This window comes from Bremia lactucae, linkage group LG14, assembly GCF_004359215.1.
Source record: "Bremia lactucae strain SF5 linkage group LG14, whole genome shotgun sequence".
NCBI lineage: Eukaryota > Oomycota > Peronosporomycetes > Peronosporales > Peronosporaceae > Bremia > Bremia lactucae.
The window spans coordinates 2,120,591-2,141,419 of record NC_090623.1 but is presented as its reverse complement, the minus strand read 5'-3'; the positions used below and the strand labels follow the sequence as shown (position 1 = coordinate 2,141,419).

Below are 20,829 nucleotides of genomic sequence, written 5' to 3'. Positions count from 1 at the left end.
AAAAGATACAATAATTGCAACGTTATACACACCAATGCAGCGGCGCTTTGTAGTGTCCAGGCATCGCTGGGTGCCGACACGGCCATTTGCTGCGTTAAGCATTCAATGGCCTATATACAGTGCACCTTCTCGTGATACTAATCGACTGCGTTGCTTTGGAAGCGCGAGGCCACTTCCGTCGCCGTCACGAATGAAGGTCGTGGACCTTTTGGAAGTGTCAAAGCAATTTCGTAGTAAAGAGACGAATTATATCCACGAAGACGAGACGCTTGAGGAAGCCGTGAAATGTATTTCACAGAATGAAAATTCTGCCACGCTTGTTGTGGTGAATAAACAGCATCAAGTCGTCGGACTTATTACGAATCGACTAGCACTCCAGCGGGTGGCACGCATGCATGCAACTGGCAAACAAACAGACTGGACAATTAAGGTATTGTTGCTAAACGTTTTTATAAAAAAAAAGCAAAAAATAGGTAAACATCGTGTGGAAGTGTAGGTGTCTGAAGTGGCCCTTCCCGCGCGAAAAGTGCTGTACGTGTCACCCGACGACTCTTTAGAAGATGTACGTACAGTACTTCCGTGATTTTTTTTGGTTATGACAAGTGTTATTGTATGTATTGTGTACGACTAGTGCCGAGCAATTATGGCATTGTCCGGAATCGGTGAATTGCCCGTTTTACAAGGAAGCAAGTTGCTTGGAACCGTATCTTTAATTGACATTGCGTCGCTCCTCCATCGTCACGATGCACAATACAATCCTGATCCGACAAGGTATCCTCACATTCCTTTCAACCACTACTCTTGATGATCTCAACCAATATATTGTGTACGACCACCACCACTTTGCAGTGCCAAATCCGACTACATCAATCTCATTCTCCCCCGAAAGGGACTTCCACCCAATACATCCCTCGACCCCACCGTCGTCCAACAGTACGTACATCGTCCCAATACATTGTGTCCGTCCACTTCTAATCAATCCAATACTCTTCTCCCGCCCAGCAAACACACCCATCGCAATAATTGGACTTACTATCTCCACTCTTTTGCCATGTCCATTCCTCATCCACAAAAGAAAGAAACAGGCGGCGAAGACGCGTTTTTCTTAGGTCTTGTTCCCCATGAAGGTGCTTCCTCCATTCCTTCCCAACCTCTCGAATCGCATTCCATTCCAACAATCACAGAAGGCACTCAAGGTCCAGTCCAAGTCTTAACCATGGGCGTGGCCGATGGCGTGGGTTCGTGGTTTGAAAAAGGTCTTAGTGCGCGCCCTTATGCCCATGCTTTAATGGTTGCCGCCCACCAAGCCGTACAAGTCGCGTATGCCAACCACCACGACATGGAACCTTCGGAAATCCTTCATGCGGCGTGGTCCACTGTACAATCACACGAAATTCAAGGCAGTGCCACGGCATGTATTGTGTCCCTTGATCCCACTTCGTGTGAATTGCATGGCATTAATCTGGGGGATTCGGGGTTTGTCATTATACGGGATAAAACCTCGGATTTAGCAACTGCACGAGTCCGAGGGACCTTAGATGGGTCCATGACACGTAAAATACGGAATCGAGACAGGGATCTCACGCCTGCAGGACGTCGCAAAGGAGCGCACGTGACGTACCGGTCGCCACAACAATTGCATTACTTTAATTGTCCGTTTCAACTCGGATTTGCCAATGCCACTGTCGTGAACGACGTCGTGAAGGATTTAACAAACACGTCCCATGCAATTCGACGCGACAAAGCGCTGTTTGAAACACCCGAGAATGGCGTACGGTTGCGTGTCCCCGTACGGGAAGGTGATTTGATTCTTTTGGCCACGGACGGGTTATTTGATAATGTCGATGAAGACGTGTTGCTCGACATGGTACGGTTGGAACCAAATGTGGCCATTTTAACACAAAAATTAATTGCCAAAGCTTACGACCTGTCACTTGATCGAACACGGGACTCGCCATTTGCTCGTTTAGCAAAAGAAAACGATTTGATGTGGGGCGGTGGCATGCCGGACGACATTACGATCATTGCAGCACGCGTGCGAAAGCACAAGAATTAACACGCGGAAACACACGTTTCTAAACCTACTTGAAGGAAGACGTGAGGATATTTTCGTGGTGGAATCCTAAAAAAAAATGGCGTTTGGAAAGTGTTTTTTTTTTTTTTTGACTTTTTTTTTTTTTTTCAAAAAAGGGTCGATGGATTTCATTTTTTGCGTGTGTACTGTCTAAAGTGGCAACATTGAATTTTTCGATAGGATGGGAGCGTCACTCTTCGCTCGAATGCAACCTATCGACACGCATGGTCGCCATTTGATTCTCTTCGTCGTCTTCTTCGGAAATCACAACGATCTCATCGTATTCATCACCTCTTTCTTCACTCATTTCGTCCTCTTCCTCGTCGTAGCTTCCTGTCTCGTCTTCATCATCAAGTTCCACGGGAACAGTAGCGGACGACCCCCGTTCGGAGCGTTCCCTCGCTTGAGTGGCATCTCGTACTAGTGACAAGACCGCGTCTTGCGCACAAGCAGCCACGAGAATCCCATCGCGAGCGTCTTCGTGGCCGTAAAACAATTCTTCGCCATACTTTTGCAATGCGAGTAAACATAATTTACTACGAACCGCATCGTCAAGTTGTTGGAGCAAAACCCGCGCTTCACGCTGGTTTTCGGCACGGAGTAAAGCTCGTGTGGTTGTCTCGTCGTCTTGGAAAGGTTCTTGACTATTCAAAGACTCTTGAATCGATCCCACCGATTCATCTTCGTCGTCCACGTCGACAATGTCAATTGCATGGTCACTTTCTTCCGCCTCGGAACGCTTGTGTTCAAAATGATGGTAGTGACCATCATTCTGGATCGCGACGCCTAAACCCGTTGCATCGATAGTTTCGCCACTTTCGCCAGCAACGAGTCCTAGGGTTAAATCCGTGTCTACTTCTTTCGCTTGGTGCGTAAATTCCTCGTTATCGTCCACATCTGGCAACTCGTCGTCCAGTAACTTTCTTTTTTTGTCGGAAAGTGACATTAAGACGTCGTCGAGCGTCGTCTCACTGTCTTTGAAATCCTCGCCACTGTCGCCGTCAAAGGCTTCTGAAGCTGCACGTTTTCCCGTTTCTGGGGAGAACACAGAAGTGGTTAATTGAAGCGGTTGATCGCTAGCATTGATCGACACAATTGCGTTGCTTGGAGGCGTGTCGATAAACTCCGCCATGGGAGTCCTGAGCGCGTCGGCGAAAAAGTCGAAGAAATTATACGAAATTTAACCAATCAGATCATATGGTTTAGCACAATTAAACTTCTTTTATTTGCATAAAACAAGCCGACAAGGCACTTAGTTTTTAAAAGAATCAAATAACGATCGAGACTTGCCGACTATCCATCAGATAACAAACTGTTTGTACTCCTAACGGCCTTGAGTTTGTCTGCAGCATGAAAAAATAGCATGAAAATCGTCGCATCAAATGACCCTCTAGAGAAAAACTTACAACAACAGGGGTTTCGGGTGTCATTAGAAATTGCTCTTCACGCACCAAAAAAAGCCCATGTTCAACTCGAAAGATACTTGCGCACTTGCATCAAGAGTGAAGTCGACGATGCAACGACTATGAATAGGGATTTAAAACATATAAAGTATACAAAAGTGGCAGGAAGGAGTCAAATGTCCAGTTTCGAATAGAACTCGTGGTTCATTCGATCAACGATGTAATGGAGCCATTTACCTTTGACTTAACTCTTACAACTTTATAAACGGCCCGAATCAGCAAACTATTAAGCGCAACATGTAAAGCACTAGACTAAACTACATGTTGCAATAGAGCATTGGCGAAAAGCCAGTAGATGCGCCGATTCAAAAATACGTTCGACTGAAGACAGTAGAGATTTATTTGCATTACAAGCCCTTGCCGTGGGACTTGAACGTGATGTTCATAGACCATTTCCAGTCTGTTACCAAACCCCATTGTCGAAAGAATGCGCACCAATTCCAAGCGAAATTCTCGTGCTATTTCGGACTCGAAAGTAACTCTTAAGACCGACTACAATTGTTTTCCTGTTCTCGAAGGCATTGAAACAAATTCGTTTTCCTGGTCATCCCACGCTCCAAACGTCCCGATCTTGGATCTTGAACGACAAGGATCGACGACATATAATGTGGAAGACAGTGCGAATACAAAGAGAACGATTCAAGAACTTTATTCTCAACCCCGTCGACCACACGCCCTTGGACCTTTGAAACGCTATTTGCGATCTTGGAAAGTATTTCGATGGAAATTGTCACGATCTTTTTTTGGCAAGACGGTGCCACTTCTTACGACCGCGACAACTTTAACACTTGGCGACGTCTTGATCACCCTTCCGATTAGTGGTTGTACCATTCTATACACATTCCTACAAGCATTAAATTACGATGTGGCAACGACTGGTCAACTCGCGACAATTGCTTTAGCACTTGTCTTTGGCTTTGCCATTCGTAATAATGCCGTGCTTCTCCTTTGCACGGGCATTCCCTTTGAAAGAGCTCTTGTGTATCACAAATTGGCAGCATGTGTCACAATTGGACTCACGGGGCTTCACGGATTCGCTTACGTCTCGAATCGACGCAAACACGAGCAGTCAAACGCGAGTTTCCATTTACTGACTGGCCTTATCGCCTTCTTTGCACTCGTATTGCTACATTTCTTGTCGTTAAAATGCATTCGACAAGCCTTCTTTCAGCTCTTTGTCCACATTCACTGGATCCTTATTCTCATTGTCATGGTCTGTGCAATCCTCCATGGAGCAACAAACGTAGTCTTTGGCGTCACTCCGTGGGCAATTGATATCTTGTATCGATTCGCGTATCGATCGCAACGATACGCTCACGGAGATTCTTGCAATTTGAACAATGGGGTCATTGCACGCAATCAGCTCTCAATCTGTGCGTTACCCGGGAACATCACACGAATTCAATTCCCACGCGTGCGTCAAGACACGGGTGAAACCTTTGTGTATGAAGCCGGTCAGTACGCTTTCTTGTGCATCCCATCCATTTCGTGCTTGGAATGGCATCCCTTTACAATTGCCTCGTCGCCTCACGAAGCCATGGTGACGTTCTACGTCAAAGCATTGGGCAAATGGACCACCAAATTATTATCGGTTGCTCTAAAGCGCGAAGCAAGTGCCATGCGTCTCGATGGTCCGTCTTCGTTGACATTGTTCTTAGATGGTCCATACGGAGCCTTGTCCCTCGACTTGGTCACACCGAGTGTGTACTCGCACGTCGTGCTATTTTCCGATGGTATTGCCATGACTCCCATGCGTTCGATTGTCAATTGGCTCCATCACGAATGTTTTTATCGAAATCGTGGAGCGATTCCACATGTGCGATTTATCTGGTCGGTTAAAGAGATGGAATTGATCAATAGTTTGCTTGCGCGAGACGAACCGAGACGCGACAGTTGTCTCGAAGTGGATGAAGTGGCGTCATACTTTCCACATATCCTTTCGCACCCGCTTAACACGAATCAAGCGAGTGATTCGTTTGTGAGTGAAATCTATTTTGTACGCGATATAATGGACGAAGATGCTTTGAATCTCCCGGAACTTGTCAATTGCTTGCATATTGGATTGCGACCTGATGCCATTGCAATTCTACGTGAAATGGGCGAAGAAGCCAAGAACAATTTGAAAGACCGAGTCGCAGTTTTAGTGTCGGGATCACCAGCACTAGTTGAAGAAGTTGTGTACGCGAGTGTGAAACTTGCGAAAGAACTTCGAGTGCACTTTGATGTACATCAAGAAACGGTATGACTTTGCCAGTCAAATATTGATATGGTGTTTCTTTTCATGGCTTAATTTCATTTATCTCGGGGTTATAAAAGTAGAGAATTGTCAAGCTTCTAATGAAGAAATCATGTAGCATTATAGTCAGAAGTATTGCGTATTTAAAAGTGCAGTCATAGCCCTCTATTTTACACAATCGCGATGTTATTGATCGTTGCGGTTTTCAGCAAGTCTTTATTTCATACACACTCGATGCAGACGGTTATTCTTTCGGTGTCGTGACTGGAGAGACAGGTTTGCAAGTGTAATATATAACATAAGAAGATGGTTCCACGAATAGTGCGATAAGTTATTTATTTCGATTTGAATCCGATAGGAGGTTACAGCGGCATTCAAATAATGCGCCTGTATTGCCGTTTGATAAATAACGACAAATTATCGTTCATTTGGCACTAACCGACAAGAAATGATGAAAAAAACGCCAATATATAACCAATTAATGAGCTTAAATGTGGTTATTTGTGTATCAATTATACAGCATAAGGTTACACCGTATAATGCCATGTACACACCCTGTTTGACTCCGTCGTCTTGTGTATTTTCTATTTAAAAAAACACACACACAAGTCTAACGTCTTTTCTATCACTTCCGTTTTTGCTTACATACTGTCGGCAGTCCCTTTTCATTCTTCTAGTATTCAGTCGCACAAAAGACTCACAATGGGTCTTTTCTCGGTCGTAATGTATACGCTTTTGCTATCGTCCTTATGTCTCACTTTCGTGGACAGCCATGAAGCGTATGCGACCAAAGTTCCGAATGGCCGCAACGTCAAGGGTGTGGATGCGATTGGACACACGGACCCTGCCGGTGGTGGTATCCGAAACGCCTTTGGTCGAGATTTTCGCGACAGTGGCCACACGTGGACCGAGGCTTTGTGTCAAAAAGACTCGGATCGTGATGGACAGACAAATGGCGAGGAACTCGGTGATCCGTGCTGCGAGTGGAAACCAGAGTCTGCGCAAGACCCTCTGTGGTCCACTGGTGTCTCCAACCCTGGTGATGATGCAAGCACTTCAATGAAGTCATTGTGGCCGACGTATGAGTGCTTAACTACGACCAAAGGCTCGGAAAATTCGGACAGTGGCAGCATTGGCATTGGCAATCGTACCATTGATTCGGATTCTTTGACCTCTAGCGCGTCGCTAGCGTGGAGTCGTCTTACCGTTGCCACAATGACGACGTTGCTGATTCTTTTGGCAACATTTGCTTCTTGAAACGTCTGACGATGTCGATGAATTAGAAACGTTTTGACCCACTAAATGTCTTTGCAAACATAAGTAATAAATCTCGCAACAATTTGAATGAAGTAGTGGCCTTAGCTTTTAACTGAAAAAAATAAACTTAAATGAGTGATTTCACGATAAAGAGGAGAAGGACTAAGGGACATGCAACTTGAGTCATTTATAAACGCAACTCTCCGCATCGGAGAGATGCCAATTAAAATCTGCACACATTACGCTGATAGGATTTGCGCTAATTAATTTCGACGCCACACACAAAGAAACCAAAGAAATGAAGGCCTACAGCAAACGTAAAAATGCACCTAATTATCGCACGTGACGGCAAGAGGCAATTCTCGTCCCATCGCTTTAAAATGTACGCAGTATTCACCCACTCTTCCCGCTATTCAATTGAAAGATACGCAATAAATCTTACGACATGAAATAGTCCAACTCGGTGACGTAAAGCATCATTGCGTCAGTGTAACGGGTTGCCCCGTTACAAAAGTATTGTAATAGGACACACATCGGTTGGAGAACTGTTGTTGTGGTACATTTACTTTATGGGCAAAATACTGTTTTATCCAATTTTAAAATAGTTAGTCACTTGAATCCCATTTATTATAGGTAACAAATGTGGTCACCGTCAGATGTAAATCTGGCGGCCGAAATCTATTTTAAATTAGTTAGGTTGAGGTTTTTAGATTTATATAATTTAATAAAGTGCAGTTTCCATTTTGATCTTAAAGCGTTAAGTGCCTTGCTAAGGCTTGCGCATTGATCTGTAAGAAATAGAAGCCTTTTCTAAGGTTTATCTTCTTGTACACTAGTTACCACTTGGTTCTACGAAACCCTGAATCCCTTGAACTAGGATTCCTTAAGCTTCAATAGCTTGTACGACTCCCTGAGTTGTTAAACCCATTAGCTCAATATAACTAAGTGACTCTCTAAGTCTGAGAGTCTTCCTCTGACTTCAGGAGCGAGGTAGCACCGCTTCACCTGGTAGCACTCGTAGTCAATCTACGCCTGAGTCTTTACAAGTCTAATTTCCCACAAAAATGTAAGAGGTTCCAGAATTGACAGAAGCGCAACGCACCGCTTATGACAAGCTCAAAACCTTATTCGGGCTTGAGCACGTGGAATTTATTATTTCCCACGGATCAGAGGTCCTACATGCAAGGCTTGAAGCCTTCATGCGGTACGAAGCCTCCCTGATCGGTCAGGTACAGGACCACTTAGGGGCATCTACGCCAACCCGGTATATCTCTGTACCTGACTCAGAGCCAAGGGCTCGCCCTCTAACCGTCAATGTAAAGACATTTGAGGCGAAAGAGGGAGAAAATCTCCCTTTTTGGATTCAAGAGATGGTAAATGTCCATTGATTCCGCCTTGTTCTTAATAGAACGGCAAAATGTAGCTATGGCCATTTCCAAACTTGACGGGATAGTCATGGAGTGGGCACTATCGTCCAACACGTCCATAAACGACACTTTTTCCTCATGGGATTCGCTGAAACAGCAAATGACCAGCATGTTTGCACCGCCTGATCAGGCTTTTCGCATGCGAGAACAACTCCTAACGACTCGACAGGGTAAACGAGCCCTAGGGGACTTTGTCAAGGAGTTAAAACTATAATTGCATCTATGCATAAAGACCCAGTGCAAGAAGCAATTGTAGTAACCATCTTTATAAGGGGTCTCAATGAGGGCGTTGCCCAGACGGAATTATTCCGATCTCATCCTGCTACTTTCTAAGAGGCAGTTGCCATAGCGCTACGCGCTGAGTTCGACTGTAAGTCTGCTCGCATTTGCACGCCTATTTACCGAACAAGCTCTTCGAGCACATGAGTTCCGTCTAATAGAGCGGAACCCATGGATTTGAGCCTCGTAGAGGAAGGAGAAGAGACTCTTTAAGCTGTGGAATAGCATAAGATTATCCGTAGATGTTATATGTGCGGAAGCACGAGACATTTACGTCCGCCCTGCCCTCTTCGAAATTCGCGTAAAGCTCGAAAGAGCTCCAACTCCGACCTACACAAGAGATCTGGTACGGTGCGTGGGAAAACTTCGATACCCAGTAGGTGCGGGCGCCCTACTAAGGAAGACCTAGGCTCTGTTGAACCTCTAGGATGTGAAAATAAACCGAACCTAGCCCCAATTTGCTCGGTGCTTAATGGCACCTAACTTCATAAGGGCGAGTTTCAGCCTGGGGCGAGAGTACAAGCCTGGCTTGCTAGTCGCTCAAGCGACTATAAAGGGCTTAGATAAGCCGTAGTCAATGTTAATTGACTCGGGAGCGTCTTGCAATTATGATCGACGCCTTCCAACAATACGTTAAGGCGCTTAAAGCGAATGAAGGTGATACAATAACTGTTCGCTTAGCGACTGGGTCTCGTGTCACTGTTCCTAAAATTCCGTTGAACCTAGATTTAAGGTTTTTAGACTTTGATAGTAAGGAAAGCTGCCTTATCTTTGATTTGGATTCGATGTATGATCTCATCCTTGATATGGCCTGGCTAGAACACCATGAGCCATGGATCGCTTGCAGGTCAAAGACCTTAGGTGCCACGCGCAATGTTCCTAGCACAGTTTTGGTGAGTCATGAGCCCACCTTTGCTAGGCAATAAAACGCTATTGGCGCGGATCATTGAACGATTCTGTCATTGTTTTAGTCATTGAAATGTCTGAGTTAGTAAACTTCAATATTAAAAACATTAATTCTGAGCCCGACTCAGTAGAAAGAAGTGGAAAGGCGCGTAGTCCGTCGAGTGACACTCGTTGAAATAACGATTCACTGAACGCTGAAAGCATTGTTGGCCTAAGCCCGAATCATCAAGGGTGCAATATCCCTGAGATACGTGGAGTGGCACGTCTAAGTCCACCAAGAATGGTCGGCCGAGGTGGCATCATACTGAGTGTCAGTAGTGACACTGTTGGCGGTTCGCCAGGACCTCAAGGGTGCAATACCCCTGAGATACGTGGAGTTGCACGTCTAAGTCCACCGAGTTTGGTCGGCCGAGGTGGCACCATATTGAGTGTCTTTAGTGACATTATTTGCTGTTCGCCGGGGCATTTTGGGTCAAACCCTTTAAATACACGTGAAGCGACACGTTAACGTTCGCTAGATAAGGAAGTTGGGCTGCCTAACTCCTTGTCGGATGTCAAACTAGACACCATGTCTTGTATAGAGCCAATACCGGCTGAAAATCCTGGGGACATGAATGTCCCGGCCTTTTAAAGGCGTATTGTCTCCGCTCCAAGACAGGATGGACACGAAGTGTGTATACCCTCACAAAGTGATACGAGTAAGCAAGTATATACGCTTATAAATGGCGTAACCGGTAACATTGAGGGGGAAGTTAGCCTTGCGGCAATCCCCTCGCTACATGCTCTTTTAGAGCTAGACGAAATGTCTATTGATGAGTGCGGTCGAACTTTAAAGCTGGTGGCTTATCTGAAATGGGAGTCCTTCGACCTATGGTTGAGTTTAACTCATCGTCACTTCTAGACGAAGCTGATCTGGATGACACAAAAGCTGCAGTTTAGTGCGCCAAATGGGTCATCGATCCTTAAAGATCCTACGGATCCCTTTATTCCTTAATTAAGGAATTCCAAGATGTGGTATGTAATAACTTACCATCTGTATTACCTCCGAATAGAGGTGTTCGTCATGAAATTGACACTTGTTCCGGGAACCAAATACTGTGTCACAAGACAATGGCCTATACCAAGGGAGCAGTGTGACGTCATTGACGATTTCTTCCGTGCTATGCACGAGGCTGGAATGGTACGAGAGAACAAATCTCCTCATTCGACACCAACATTTTGTGTCAAATAGCCAAATGGGAAATGGCGCATTGCACTACCAACTGCTCATGCGAGCTAGCGAAATGCTACTTCCACCAGTTAGCACCCCAAGCGGTATTTTATGGGAGTGGTTGGTTATGCCACAGGGGCTTTCCAACGCCCCGGCGACATTTAATCGTCTATTGATGCAACTTTTCCGCCCTCATCGAGGTTATGCACAGACTTATTTCGATGACATTTTTGTATATAGTCGCGCGGAGCAGGGTCGTTCGGATATGGAAAACCATTAAGACCATTTGCGAGCAGTGCTCGAGTAAATGCACACAAATAAATTGTATGCCAATGCATCTAAATGCATTTTTGGCGCAGACGAAATTCTTTTTTTTAGTATGCTTCATTGGAAAGCGAGGCCTTCGAGCGGATCCCGATAAATTAAAAGCCATAGTAGATTGGCCGGTTCCTAAAAACAAAAGGACCTGCGTAAGTGGTTGGATCTCGCCAATTATTTACACAAATATAGCAAACATTACGCTGATATGGCTAGGCCGTTATCTAATCTCCTTACAAAGGATACAGAATGGTGCTGGACTAGCAACGAACATAATGCTTTTCGAGCAGTTAAGGATAGACTTATTTATGCCCCGATCCTGGCATTGGCCTTTCAGTGTCATCTGTGACGCATCGGATTTTGCTTTTGGCAGTGCTCTATTACAAACAGATGCTGATGGGCATAAACCTGTTATAAAGTTCGAGCCTAGACAGCTGAAAGCTGCGGAAAAGAACTACCCAGTTCATGACAAAGAGTTACTTGCTATGAAGTATACTCTCGTCAAATTCAGAATTCATCTGCTCGGCTCTAATCCGTTTGTGATATATACAGATCACGCGTCATTACGCACGGCGACTAAGTCGCCTCATTATCTCACAGAGAATGGCCCGATGGCTATCCTTTTTCGCGGAATGCAACTTCGAGGTGAAGTATAAGCCCGGCAAGCAGAATGCTTTGGCGGATGTGTTATCACGCAGGCCGGATTATGAGCTCTCTCATTTAACGACTATCATGTCGCCTATTTCTGAATCAATCCGTTCGGCTTACGCCAAGGATTAACAGTGTGTAGCTCTGCTGCGAGCTGAAAGAACTCTGGTTTAGGTATTAAATCGTCGGCACGTTTGCGTGTAACGCTGCATCGATTTTCTATCGATAACGACCTGTAACTTTATTGCAGAGACACCGCGGACCCTCCGCGTGTCGTCGTTCCTAATGCTGAGAATTTGAAGTACCGAATCCTCTATGAGGACGGCTAAGGTAATAACGCAAAGCCAGTATCTGACGCGTTTACGTGATCAGGCCCGTGGGGCTTCGGTGACCTCCATGAGGGAAATTCCGATCGTTTTGTTTCCAAACGAAACAAGGAATGAAAACGAAGTCTCATTTGAAACTGGGCCCACCGGGCCCGCCGCCTTCATAATATTTGGAATATCAGCCAGTCTGCGGATAGGGCTGATGTTCGTTTGTAACGAAAGCTTCGCTTCGATTTCGCTAAGGTAAAGGCCAAAGGCCAGTTACGTTCGGTATTTATGCTTTAAAACGAAAAAAGGTCTAGCCAATTTTTCAGTGCTTCGGTTGACCTTACAACCATGGATAGAAGCCGCGCTGAGGCTATAGATCCACCTAACCCCACGCCTAGTGGTGGGATTGATAACTTCTTGGAGAATGAGCGTCGGGGTGGGGCTGTCTCGGTCGATACGACGATAGACAACCCACCGTCTATCACCAAACGCCTTGGCCATGTTAAATCGAAGACGTCGAACTATCGCCGTCATCAAATGAAGCAATACACGATCAACATTCTGGAAATTGCGAATAAAGTCAACATTCTGCCAAAAGTGGTAGAGTTTGGAGGGGTGCACGCGATGAAGGGCTAGGCTCTCATTGCATCTATGCATCAAGAGCCGGTGCAAGGAAGTTTAAAAGCAACGCCAAAAAGAGAAACAAGAAGAAAAGGCTGTGGCTTAACCTTCTACCTCGGAACAGGAGAACCCGCTTCGATCCATTTAAGGTCCACCACTCAGAAATATCAAAACAAGATTTCTTGCTTAGAAAGCAACAACTAGTAAAGTTTTGAACGTCTGTCTATAAGAGACAGAGCAAATATCGTTTATTGACCGGAGATGGATACGAACCGACATAGAGTATCCCTCTTCTGAAAACTCTTGGGAGTTCGAGGTACCTCTTCGGCAAGATTGCTCGTACGCCGCTGACGTTTTTGAGCGCCAAGCTCAGGGTCAACTCGCGTCAAACGACGCTTGTGTGTGTTTCGCATTTTCTCGCTGGTGCCATGTACTGTGGTGGGACGTCAAGCCGCTTCACCAGATACTGTTATTGACCCTTTCGACGACGTCGCTTTAAAAGTGTCTCCACATGAAACTGAAGGTTCCCCCGCGCATCAAGCAGCGCGGGAGGGGTCGAATTTTTCGGCGGAAGCATTTGATGCTCTAAGGCACGAGGTGCAACTTCTTCGTGAGGTCCTTGCTCGGGTTGAGAGCTCTTTTGAGGTGGTTAGGACCGTTCATCAACGTTGGAGCGTCAGCAGCCTCGTTGAAAGGGCCAGCTGGACATCCTGGTGAGAATGCAGCAATCTGCGGCATGACCGCTTGTCTCGGCGCAAGCGCCTTCAAGTCCACGCGGGAAGGGTCCCGATAAGGCTCAAGCAAGCCAACGTAGAACACTGAATTTGTAGCGTATTACTCATGAAGAGCGTCGCGAGCAGCGATTTCCTCCGGCCTCTTGGCCAGGTCACCAAAGATCCAGGTGCCCAAGCTGTAACCCGCTTTCTCTTTGAGACGCTCGTCCGCACTAAGCGGAGTGACTCTATACTCACTATGAGCTTTAGCTTTCGCTATCTCGGCAGATCGACGACGAGCTCTTTCCTCTATGAGGATTATCTGTTCTTGCTTTTCATCGAGTGGATTCTAATGATGTTGGACTCAGGGTCGCGTATCCTGCTCAATGCAGTTAAGACATCACCGGCACCACGATTTGGAACGGATTCGGACCCGCCGACGTTCATCCGGAGAAGAAGGCGTGAGAACGACGCTCTTCCTCCTCCTCCTTTGATGGAGAGTGACTTTCAAAGTACACCATCCCCTCATCGTCGAGGAAGGTGCTAAGAGTCTGTGACTCACGCTTGATTGTCATGAGACAAAGAAAAAAACACAACCGAACCGTTAGCTGTTGATGTTCCAACCTCAAACAAAAATGGAGATGAAGCGAACGTTGTCACCCAAAATCAATAGTCGGATTGGGGAGAGTGTAATGGGGCACACATCTATTGGAGAATCGTTGTTGTGGTACATTAACTTTATGGGCAAAACACTCTTTTATCCAATTTTAAAATGGTTAGTTAAATCCCATTTATTATGGGTAACAAATGTGGTCGCCGCCATACATAAATCTGGCGGCCGAAATCTAATTTATATTAGGTAGGGTAAAGTTTTGAGATTTAAATAAATAAATAAAGTGCAGTTTTCATTTTCTAAAAGCGTTAAGTGCCTTACTAAGGCTTGCGCATTGATCTGTAAGAAAAAGAAGACTTTTCTAAGGTTTATCTTCTTGGGCACTAGTTACCACTTGGTTCTACGAAACCCTGAATCCCTTGAACTAGGATTCCTTAAGCTTTAATAGCTCGTACGACTCCCTGAGTTGTTAGCCGCATTAATTCAATAGAACTAAGTGAATCTCTGAGCCTGAAAGTCTTCCCCTGACTTTAAAAGCGAGGTAGCTAGGCTATAAGTATAATTTCCTATAAGTGGAAAAACAATTTTACTAATTCCTAAGAGATAAAATAAACAAAGAAGTACAAATATTATCAACTTCATCGATTTGAATTAAAATAGCTCTAATAATACTAAATAGTGAATTATTGATGCAATTAGACATTAGCTCTATTGATTGATTGATTCAAGTTCAAATCAATCCCGGCAATCGTTTCAAGACTTGATTGTACGGTGCGCAAGGAGGCGCCATGCTTAGTTAGATATTGAATTAATATATTTAGTAGTCGATAATAGATCGTTACGTAGGAAGCTAAATATAGCAATACAGTTTTACTTTTCCCTAGTCTAATCCTTTGAATTAGCTTTGGTAGCTAAAGACCTATAGCTAATTAAAATAAATCTTCTGTAACCTGCTAAGGCATGGACAGAGTTATTTAACGCAAATTTCACCTTAGGGAGCATTGAGCTCCAGCGCTTTGGTGTCAGAGAACACATACTATCCTTGTGTACGCGAAGTTTCGAGGCCCTCACCTACACTGTAATAGTGTAAGTTTAACTGGAACTGATCAGTTCTACTGAAAGGTGCCCCGTTACACCAGGTAGCATTTCGTAGTCCGTTCAAAGACCTACGCACGTTTCTTCCAATATGGACAAGTTACGTGAAGGAGGAGGATGTTTTTTTACCCTCAAGAGAAGGCTATCACACCACGCGTGAAGGTATACTCATGTGAGTGAACTTGAATGGAGAACAATCCAACGAATGAGTTCGGTCGTAGGTGGACTAGCCGTTGGCGACATGCTGTACACTCTGGGCAGAGATAAACAGCACGCAACCATAGCCGAGTTCATTCAACGCGAGCTCAACGCGCCCGAGAGAAAGTAGCATTGCTTCGCTAGCAAGGTTCTCAACACGCGGATGTTTTGAGAAAACAGGGTGCTCAACAATTAAAACTATTGAGGCAGCAGCTTGTAAATACTACTAATGGCCGACGCTTCCGGGTCGGCCCGAAAGCCCAGAGATAGAAATCTCTAAGTTTAAGGCAGTCGAAGGCGATTTTCTTTTGAGATGGCTCGTCGAATCAGGCGACGCCATATCACCTCGCCGTATCAGTGAGATGCGAGGAACGTGAAATTTGGCATATCCGATTCAGCAGGACGTGCCAAATTCGGGCCTTGGGCTCAAGCTTCACGACCATTTGTTTTGGGGTTGCATGAGGTCTTTAAGATGCGGGTTAGGCAAACATTTGAGCCGTCACGTGCCGAATACAGGGCTTGAGCCGAGCTTCTGGAATCGAAGCAGGGCTAGCGCGACCTTCACGTTTATGCCCAACATGCACGATACCTGGTCAGTTGTATCGTAAGTCATCCGATTGATGACCACGCACATGTTACTGTGTTCATCAAAAGTTCCACAAACGGTCCTGTCAAGACCAACCTGTTCCGACTCGAATTTGAGACGCTTGGCGAAGGGATCTCTGTAGCGGAACATGAAGACTTCAGCCTGGAACAGGCTTTCGTCCACTCGGATGCATATCGCCCACCTAGGTGACAAGGAAACAGAGGTCCAGATCCCATGGATCTCTCGTATGTAGAGAGCGAGGAAACTCGCTCTCTTCAAGTTACGAACGATGACAAAAATGTAATCGTTGTCAAAAGACGGTCCACTACGCCTATGAGTGTAGTGCCCTACGGCCAGTGCCTAGAAACACTGAGCAAGAAGACCAACCTCTCACTTGGAACAGCGGACGCGGATCCGACCCTGTTGCGAAATCGCAACGGCGAGGCGGATCCTTAAATAAAAAGGGTCGAGCCCGGTAGGAGCGGAGTGCCCTACTGATCCAGCAACGTCAAAAGAATTTGCATGCTCTTGAGGAAAGTTGCTCCTCACACACAAACGTTGTGCAACTTCCCCACGGAAAGAGGTATCCTCATAATCCTGAAAATAAAAACAATTAGTCAAGTAAATTGCCAGTTAAGTCCCTAGTCGATTGCAAGGCGTCAAGCAACGTTATTAAATGCCAATCGCAAAAATCAAGTTTATTAGGCACGATATTCCTCTTACGAAGATGACAGTGCGCCTAGCAACAGGCGCATATGTATCAGTAAAGAAACGTGTAGTTGTTTATAATACACGTTAAAGGGTAAACAGTACGACAATGATTTTATCAAACTGGATTTGGACATCAAATTTGATGTTTCCTTGCCAGCGCGAGATTTCCGACGCGACGAGGAATAGCAACGGAGCGAGCGGGCATCCTTGTCGAATACCGGATATAGTTTCCTGTGGCTCCGACAGCTCTCCGTTGACTACAAAAAAAAAATATGCTGTGGTAACGACGCATTTTTTTTATCAGTTCCACGAGCTCTGGGGAGAAACCAAATCGCTGGAGTGCTACGAATAGGAATTCCCGATAGACCGCGTCGTATGCTTTCCGAAAGTCGAGTTATACGATATTTCGAATCGACTCTGTTGCAAGCTCCGGTTCAGCCTTGACTGTCTTTAGAATTGCCAGCAACGATTGAAATGACAGGAGAAGTCGTAGTGCAAGCTCGTTGTCTATTATGCGCCAATCAAGGGTCGATCTCCAGGATTCTTTAAATCGTCAAAAGCTTTTGCTGCAAATGACTTCAGCGAAATGGCGCGAGGGCCGAGTTGACGAGAAATTTTTGAATAAGTTGCTTTGGTGAGCTTTATATGCAAGAAATAATATAAAACTAGTAGGGTTAGCGACAGAAATCCAGCCTATTAGTCAGAAACCACCAACCGACAAGACCAGCAAAACGCTTTTCTAAAAAATGCGTCTTTTATTCGAGTAGGGACAGGTGAGCCTTGACAGTACCGACCTGTGAGTTCCTTATTAAATATGTGCGTGTTTATCAATCGGATGATTCACGATGCAACTGACCAGGTATCGTGTATGCTGGGCATAAGCGTGTAGATGACGCTTGCCCTGCTTCAAATCCAGGAGCTCGCCTCGAGCCCTATATTCGGCATGTGGCGGCTCAAATGTTTGTCTGAGCCGAATCCTAAGACCTCATACGACCCAAAAACTAATGAAGTGTAAGGCTTAAGTCCCAAGGCCCAAATTTGGCACGTCCTGCTGAATCGGATATGCCAAATTCTACTTTCTTCGCATCTCACTGATACGGCGAGCTCATATGGCGTCGCCTGATTCGACGAACCATCTCAAAAGGGAATCGCCTTCGACTGCCTTAAACTTTAAGATTTCTATCTCTGGGCTTTCGGGTCGACGCGGAAGCGTCGGCCTATTAGCAGCATATGCATGCTACTGTCTCAACAGTTGTAGCTGTTGAGCGCCCTGTTCTCTCAACGCCTCCGTGTGATGAGTCTTGCTGGTGAAGCAAGGTTACTATCTCTTGAGCCCCGTCGAGTCTGTGTTAAATAAACTTGGCTATGGCCGCATGCTGTTTATCTCTGCCCAGAGTGAACACCATAGCGCCAAAGGCTGGCGCGCCTACGATCGAACTCATTCATTCGATCGCTCTCCATTCGAGGTCACTCAATGAGAAAACCTCTCACGAGTTGCGAGATAACCTTCTTGAGAGGCTTGGAAGCTTCCTCTTTCTTCATCCAACATGACCATGTTTGATGGAAGGTGCGTGGGCCGTTGAACGGACCAACAAGCGCTACCAGGTAACGGGGCACCTTTCACTAGTACTGATCAGTACTAGTTAACCTTACACTGATTACAGTTTAGGTAGGGTGCCTCGAAAATTTCACGAACACAAGAGTAAAGAGGAAGGTTTCTAAGTAGCTTAGGGTTTTTAGCCACCAAAGGTAAATCAATGGATAAGAATTAAAGAAAAGTAAAACTGTATGTATATATTTGGTTTCCTAACTAACGATCTTCTATCTCTTAATAAAGTAAACTAATTATTAAATTATATCTGACTAAGTATGGAGCCTCCTTGCGCACCGCACAATCGTGTCTCATATTGATTGGCGGGGTTGATTTAAACTTTAATTAATCAATCAATAAAGCAAATGTCTTATTGCATCAATAACACCAAAATTTCGTATTATTTGAACAAGTTAAGTCGAAATTAATGAAGATAATAATTTTGTACTTCTTTGATTACTTCCTCTCATACGAAATGATAGTTGTGATTTCTCCTATAGGAAATATCACTTATGTACCGGGAGACCCCGTTACAAGTAGCATAACTAATCCAACAGTTTAATCTAACTTACATGCCAGCAAATCGCGCAATTTGGCTGATTCCGCGGTCGATTTTTCGTCATCCTCCTTTTCTCTTCTGGACAAACAGAATCCAATTAAGTTTAATTAAACCAGCTTGTTAGCTTTTTCCGACAAATCTTACTTGTCCATATCTACAGCTGCTGTCACGGCTCAATGCGCCTTATCCTTCTCCAGCATTCCTCGAAGCTGTTTTGCGCGCGACATGTAGCCTTCAACACGTTTCATGATTAGTTCATGCAGAATTATTGTAACGGGGCACTACGACTTTTACTGTTTCAGTACAAGTCCACTTCGCACTGCTTCAGTTGCGAGTGGTGCCTTACGTTAATTGACGTACACTGAACGTGCAGAGGAAGACTTCTCTTAAGACAACTAGACTTAAGAGGGTAAAATGAAAATTGTATTAAATATAATTAAATGTCTCTTGTTCTATCTTTGTAAATCCTAACTTAATTATAATCTAATACTAAACATGTAATGAATTCTTATCTCTATCTTATCTGTAACTCTCTCTGATTACTCCTGCAGATGATTAGTCTGCGGAATAAATAGATGTAATGGCCTATACCTATTTATGGAAAAGAATTCTGAATATTACTATATAAAGAAATATTCTCCAAATATTCTCTACCTTTTAGATAATATATTGATTAACAACCTTTAAGTGTTAATTTCATGTAACGATACACCACGTTACAGTTCTTCTCATCTGTACGGCATTTGTGTTGTGGTTTCCGCGCGTTAAATGTCACTCATAATGGCATTGATGCAGGGAAGTATATTCAACGCACGCCACCATAAAGTGCTCTAGTGCCTTTCTGTATCTTTATGGCTGTAGTATGAATGCCTGTGCCATAGCGGCGGCCTTAAAGAAATTCTTCACAGATTCTTTTAAAATCAGCAGGTGCCAAATCTCCAAAAGCAAAATGATTTGTTCACATTCTGTAATGCTAGTAAGTGCAGAGGAAGACTTCTCTTCGAGGTAACTAGCTTAGAGAGGGTTAAACGAAAATTGTATTAATATAATTAAGTGTCTCTCTTTCAATCTTGTAAATGCTAACTTAATTATAATCTAATACTAAACATGTTATTGAATTCTTATCTTTATCTTATCTGTACCTCTCTTTGTTTATCTCTACAGCTGATTAGTCTGCGAGATAAATAGATATAATGGTCTATACCGATATATGGTTAAGAATTCTGAACATTACTATAAAAAGTAATATCCTCTACCTTTTAGATAATATATTAATCAACAACCTTTAAGTGTTAATTTCATGTAACGATACACCCCGTTACATCACCCCTCCCTTAAATGACAATCACTCTGACTGTCATTGGATGGAGTGGACACTATGTGACCACTTGAATTTTTAAAACGATGTTGATTGGTCAGAACTGTCATTTTAAAAAATTTATCGCATACAGAACCAACTCATGCGGGATGACGATAGTGCTGCGCCTTCGGCTGCGGTTCGTGCAGCCGCGGTTGACGCACTGTTATCTCTTGCGGCAGACGGTCCGTCTACCGTAGTGTCTTCCACTCGCACAACACTTGGTGTTGCGAGTGCACGTGGTGATTCACCACGTGAGTACGACCCCTCTTTGGAGGTCGACTACGAATGCGAGTCGGACGAAATGGCCGACTCGGGAGAATGGAACAGTCGCCTGATATCCGTCAGGCGGCTGACTATGAGTCTTCGAATGAGAGGGCTCATTCTGATAGGTGAGTAAATAGTCAATTTGGATACGACGATGAGGATGATCCCTCATCGCCCGTTCGATCTCCCATACGGTCACCTGCACGTGCTTTTGTGCAAGGTGATGACGATGGCGTAATCCATCGTAAGAAAAGCTCTTGTGGTACCCCTGCTTCTCAGTGGGTACCACTCAGGGGAGAGAAGACAATTAATTGTCTCATCTCGCCCCTGAAAAGAAGCCGTGGCTTTTGCCAGAACGGCTGATCAATATCTTGTCTAGAGAATCT

General features: G+C 44.7%; 4 protein-coding genes across 4 annotated transcripts; 3 read left to right on the top strand and 1 right to left on the bottom strand.

Moving 5' to 3' along the window:
- Nucleotides 1-34: 34 nt before the first annotated feature.
- Nucleotides 35-2,153, top strand: CCR75_006609 (uncharacterized protein; the record flags this gene model as incomplete). Its single annotated transcript, XM_067964677.1, has 4 exons — nt 35-430; nt 497-562; nt 632-771; nt 850-2,153. The coding sequence occupies 4 exons, from the start codon at nt 35-37 to the stop codon at nt 2,054-2,056; spliced, it is 1,809 nt and encodes a 602-aa protein (XP_067816673.1). The 3' UTR covers nt 2,057-2,153.
- Nucleotides 2,154-2,264: 111 nt separating this feature from the next.
- CCR75_006608 (uncharacterized protein) lies at nt 2,265-3,206 on the bottom strand (the record flags this gene model as incomplete). The annotated part of the gene is made up of 1 exon (XM_067964676.1): nt 2,265-3,206. One exon carries the CDS (start codon nt 3,204-3,206, stop codon nt 2,265-2,267), a length of 942 nt encoding a protein of 313 aa, XP_067816674.1.
- Nucleotides 3,207-3,964: 758 nt separating this feature from the next.
- On the top strand, nt 3,965-6,063 carry CCR75_006607 (uncharacterized protein; the record flags this gene model as incomplete). The annotated part of the gene is made up of 2 exons (XM_067964675.1): nt 3,965-5,776; nt 5,935-6,063. The coding sequence occupies 2 exons, from the start codon at nt 3,965-3,967 to the stop codon at nt 6,061-6,063; spliced, it is 1,941 nt and encodes a 646-aa protein (XP_067816675.1).
- Nucleotides 6,064-6,475: 412 nt separating this feature from the next.
- On the top strand, nt 6,476-7,030 carry CCR75_006606 (uncharacterized protein; the record flags this gene model as incomplete). The annotated part of the gene is made up of 1 exon (XM_067964674.1): nt 6,476-7,030. The coding sequence occupies one exon, from the start codon at nt 6,476-6,478 to the stop codon at nt 7,028-7,030; it is 555 nt and encodes a 184-aa protein (XP_067816676.1).
- Nucleotides 7,031-20,829: the final 13,799 nt, after the last annotated feature.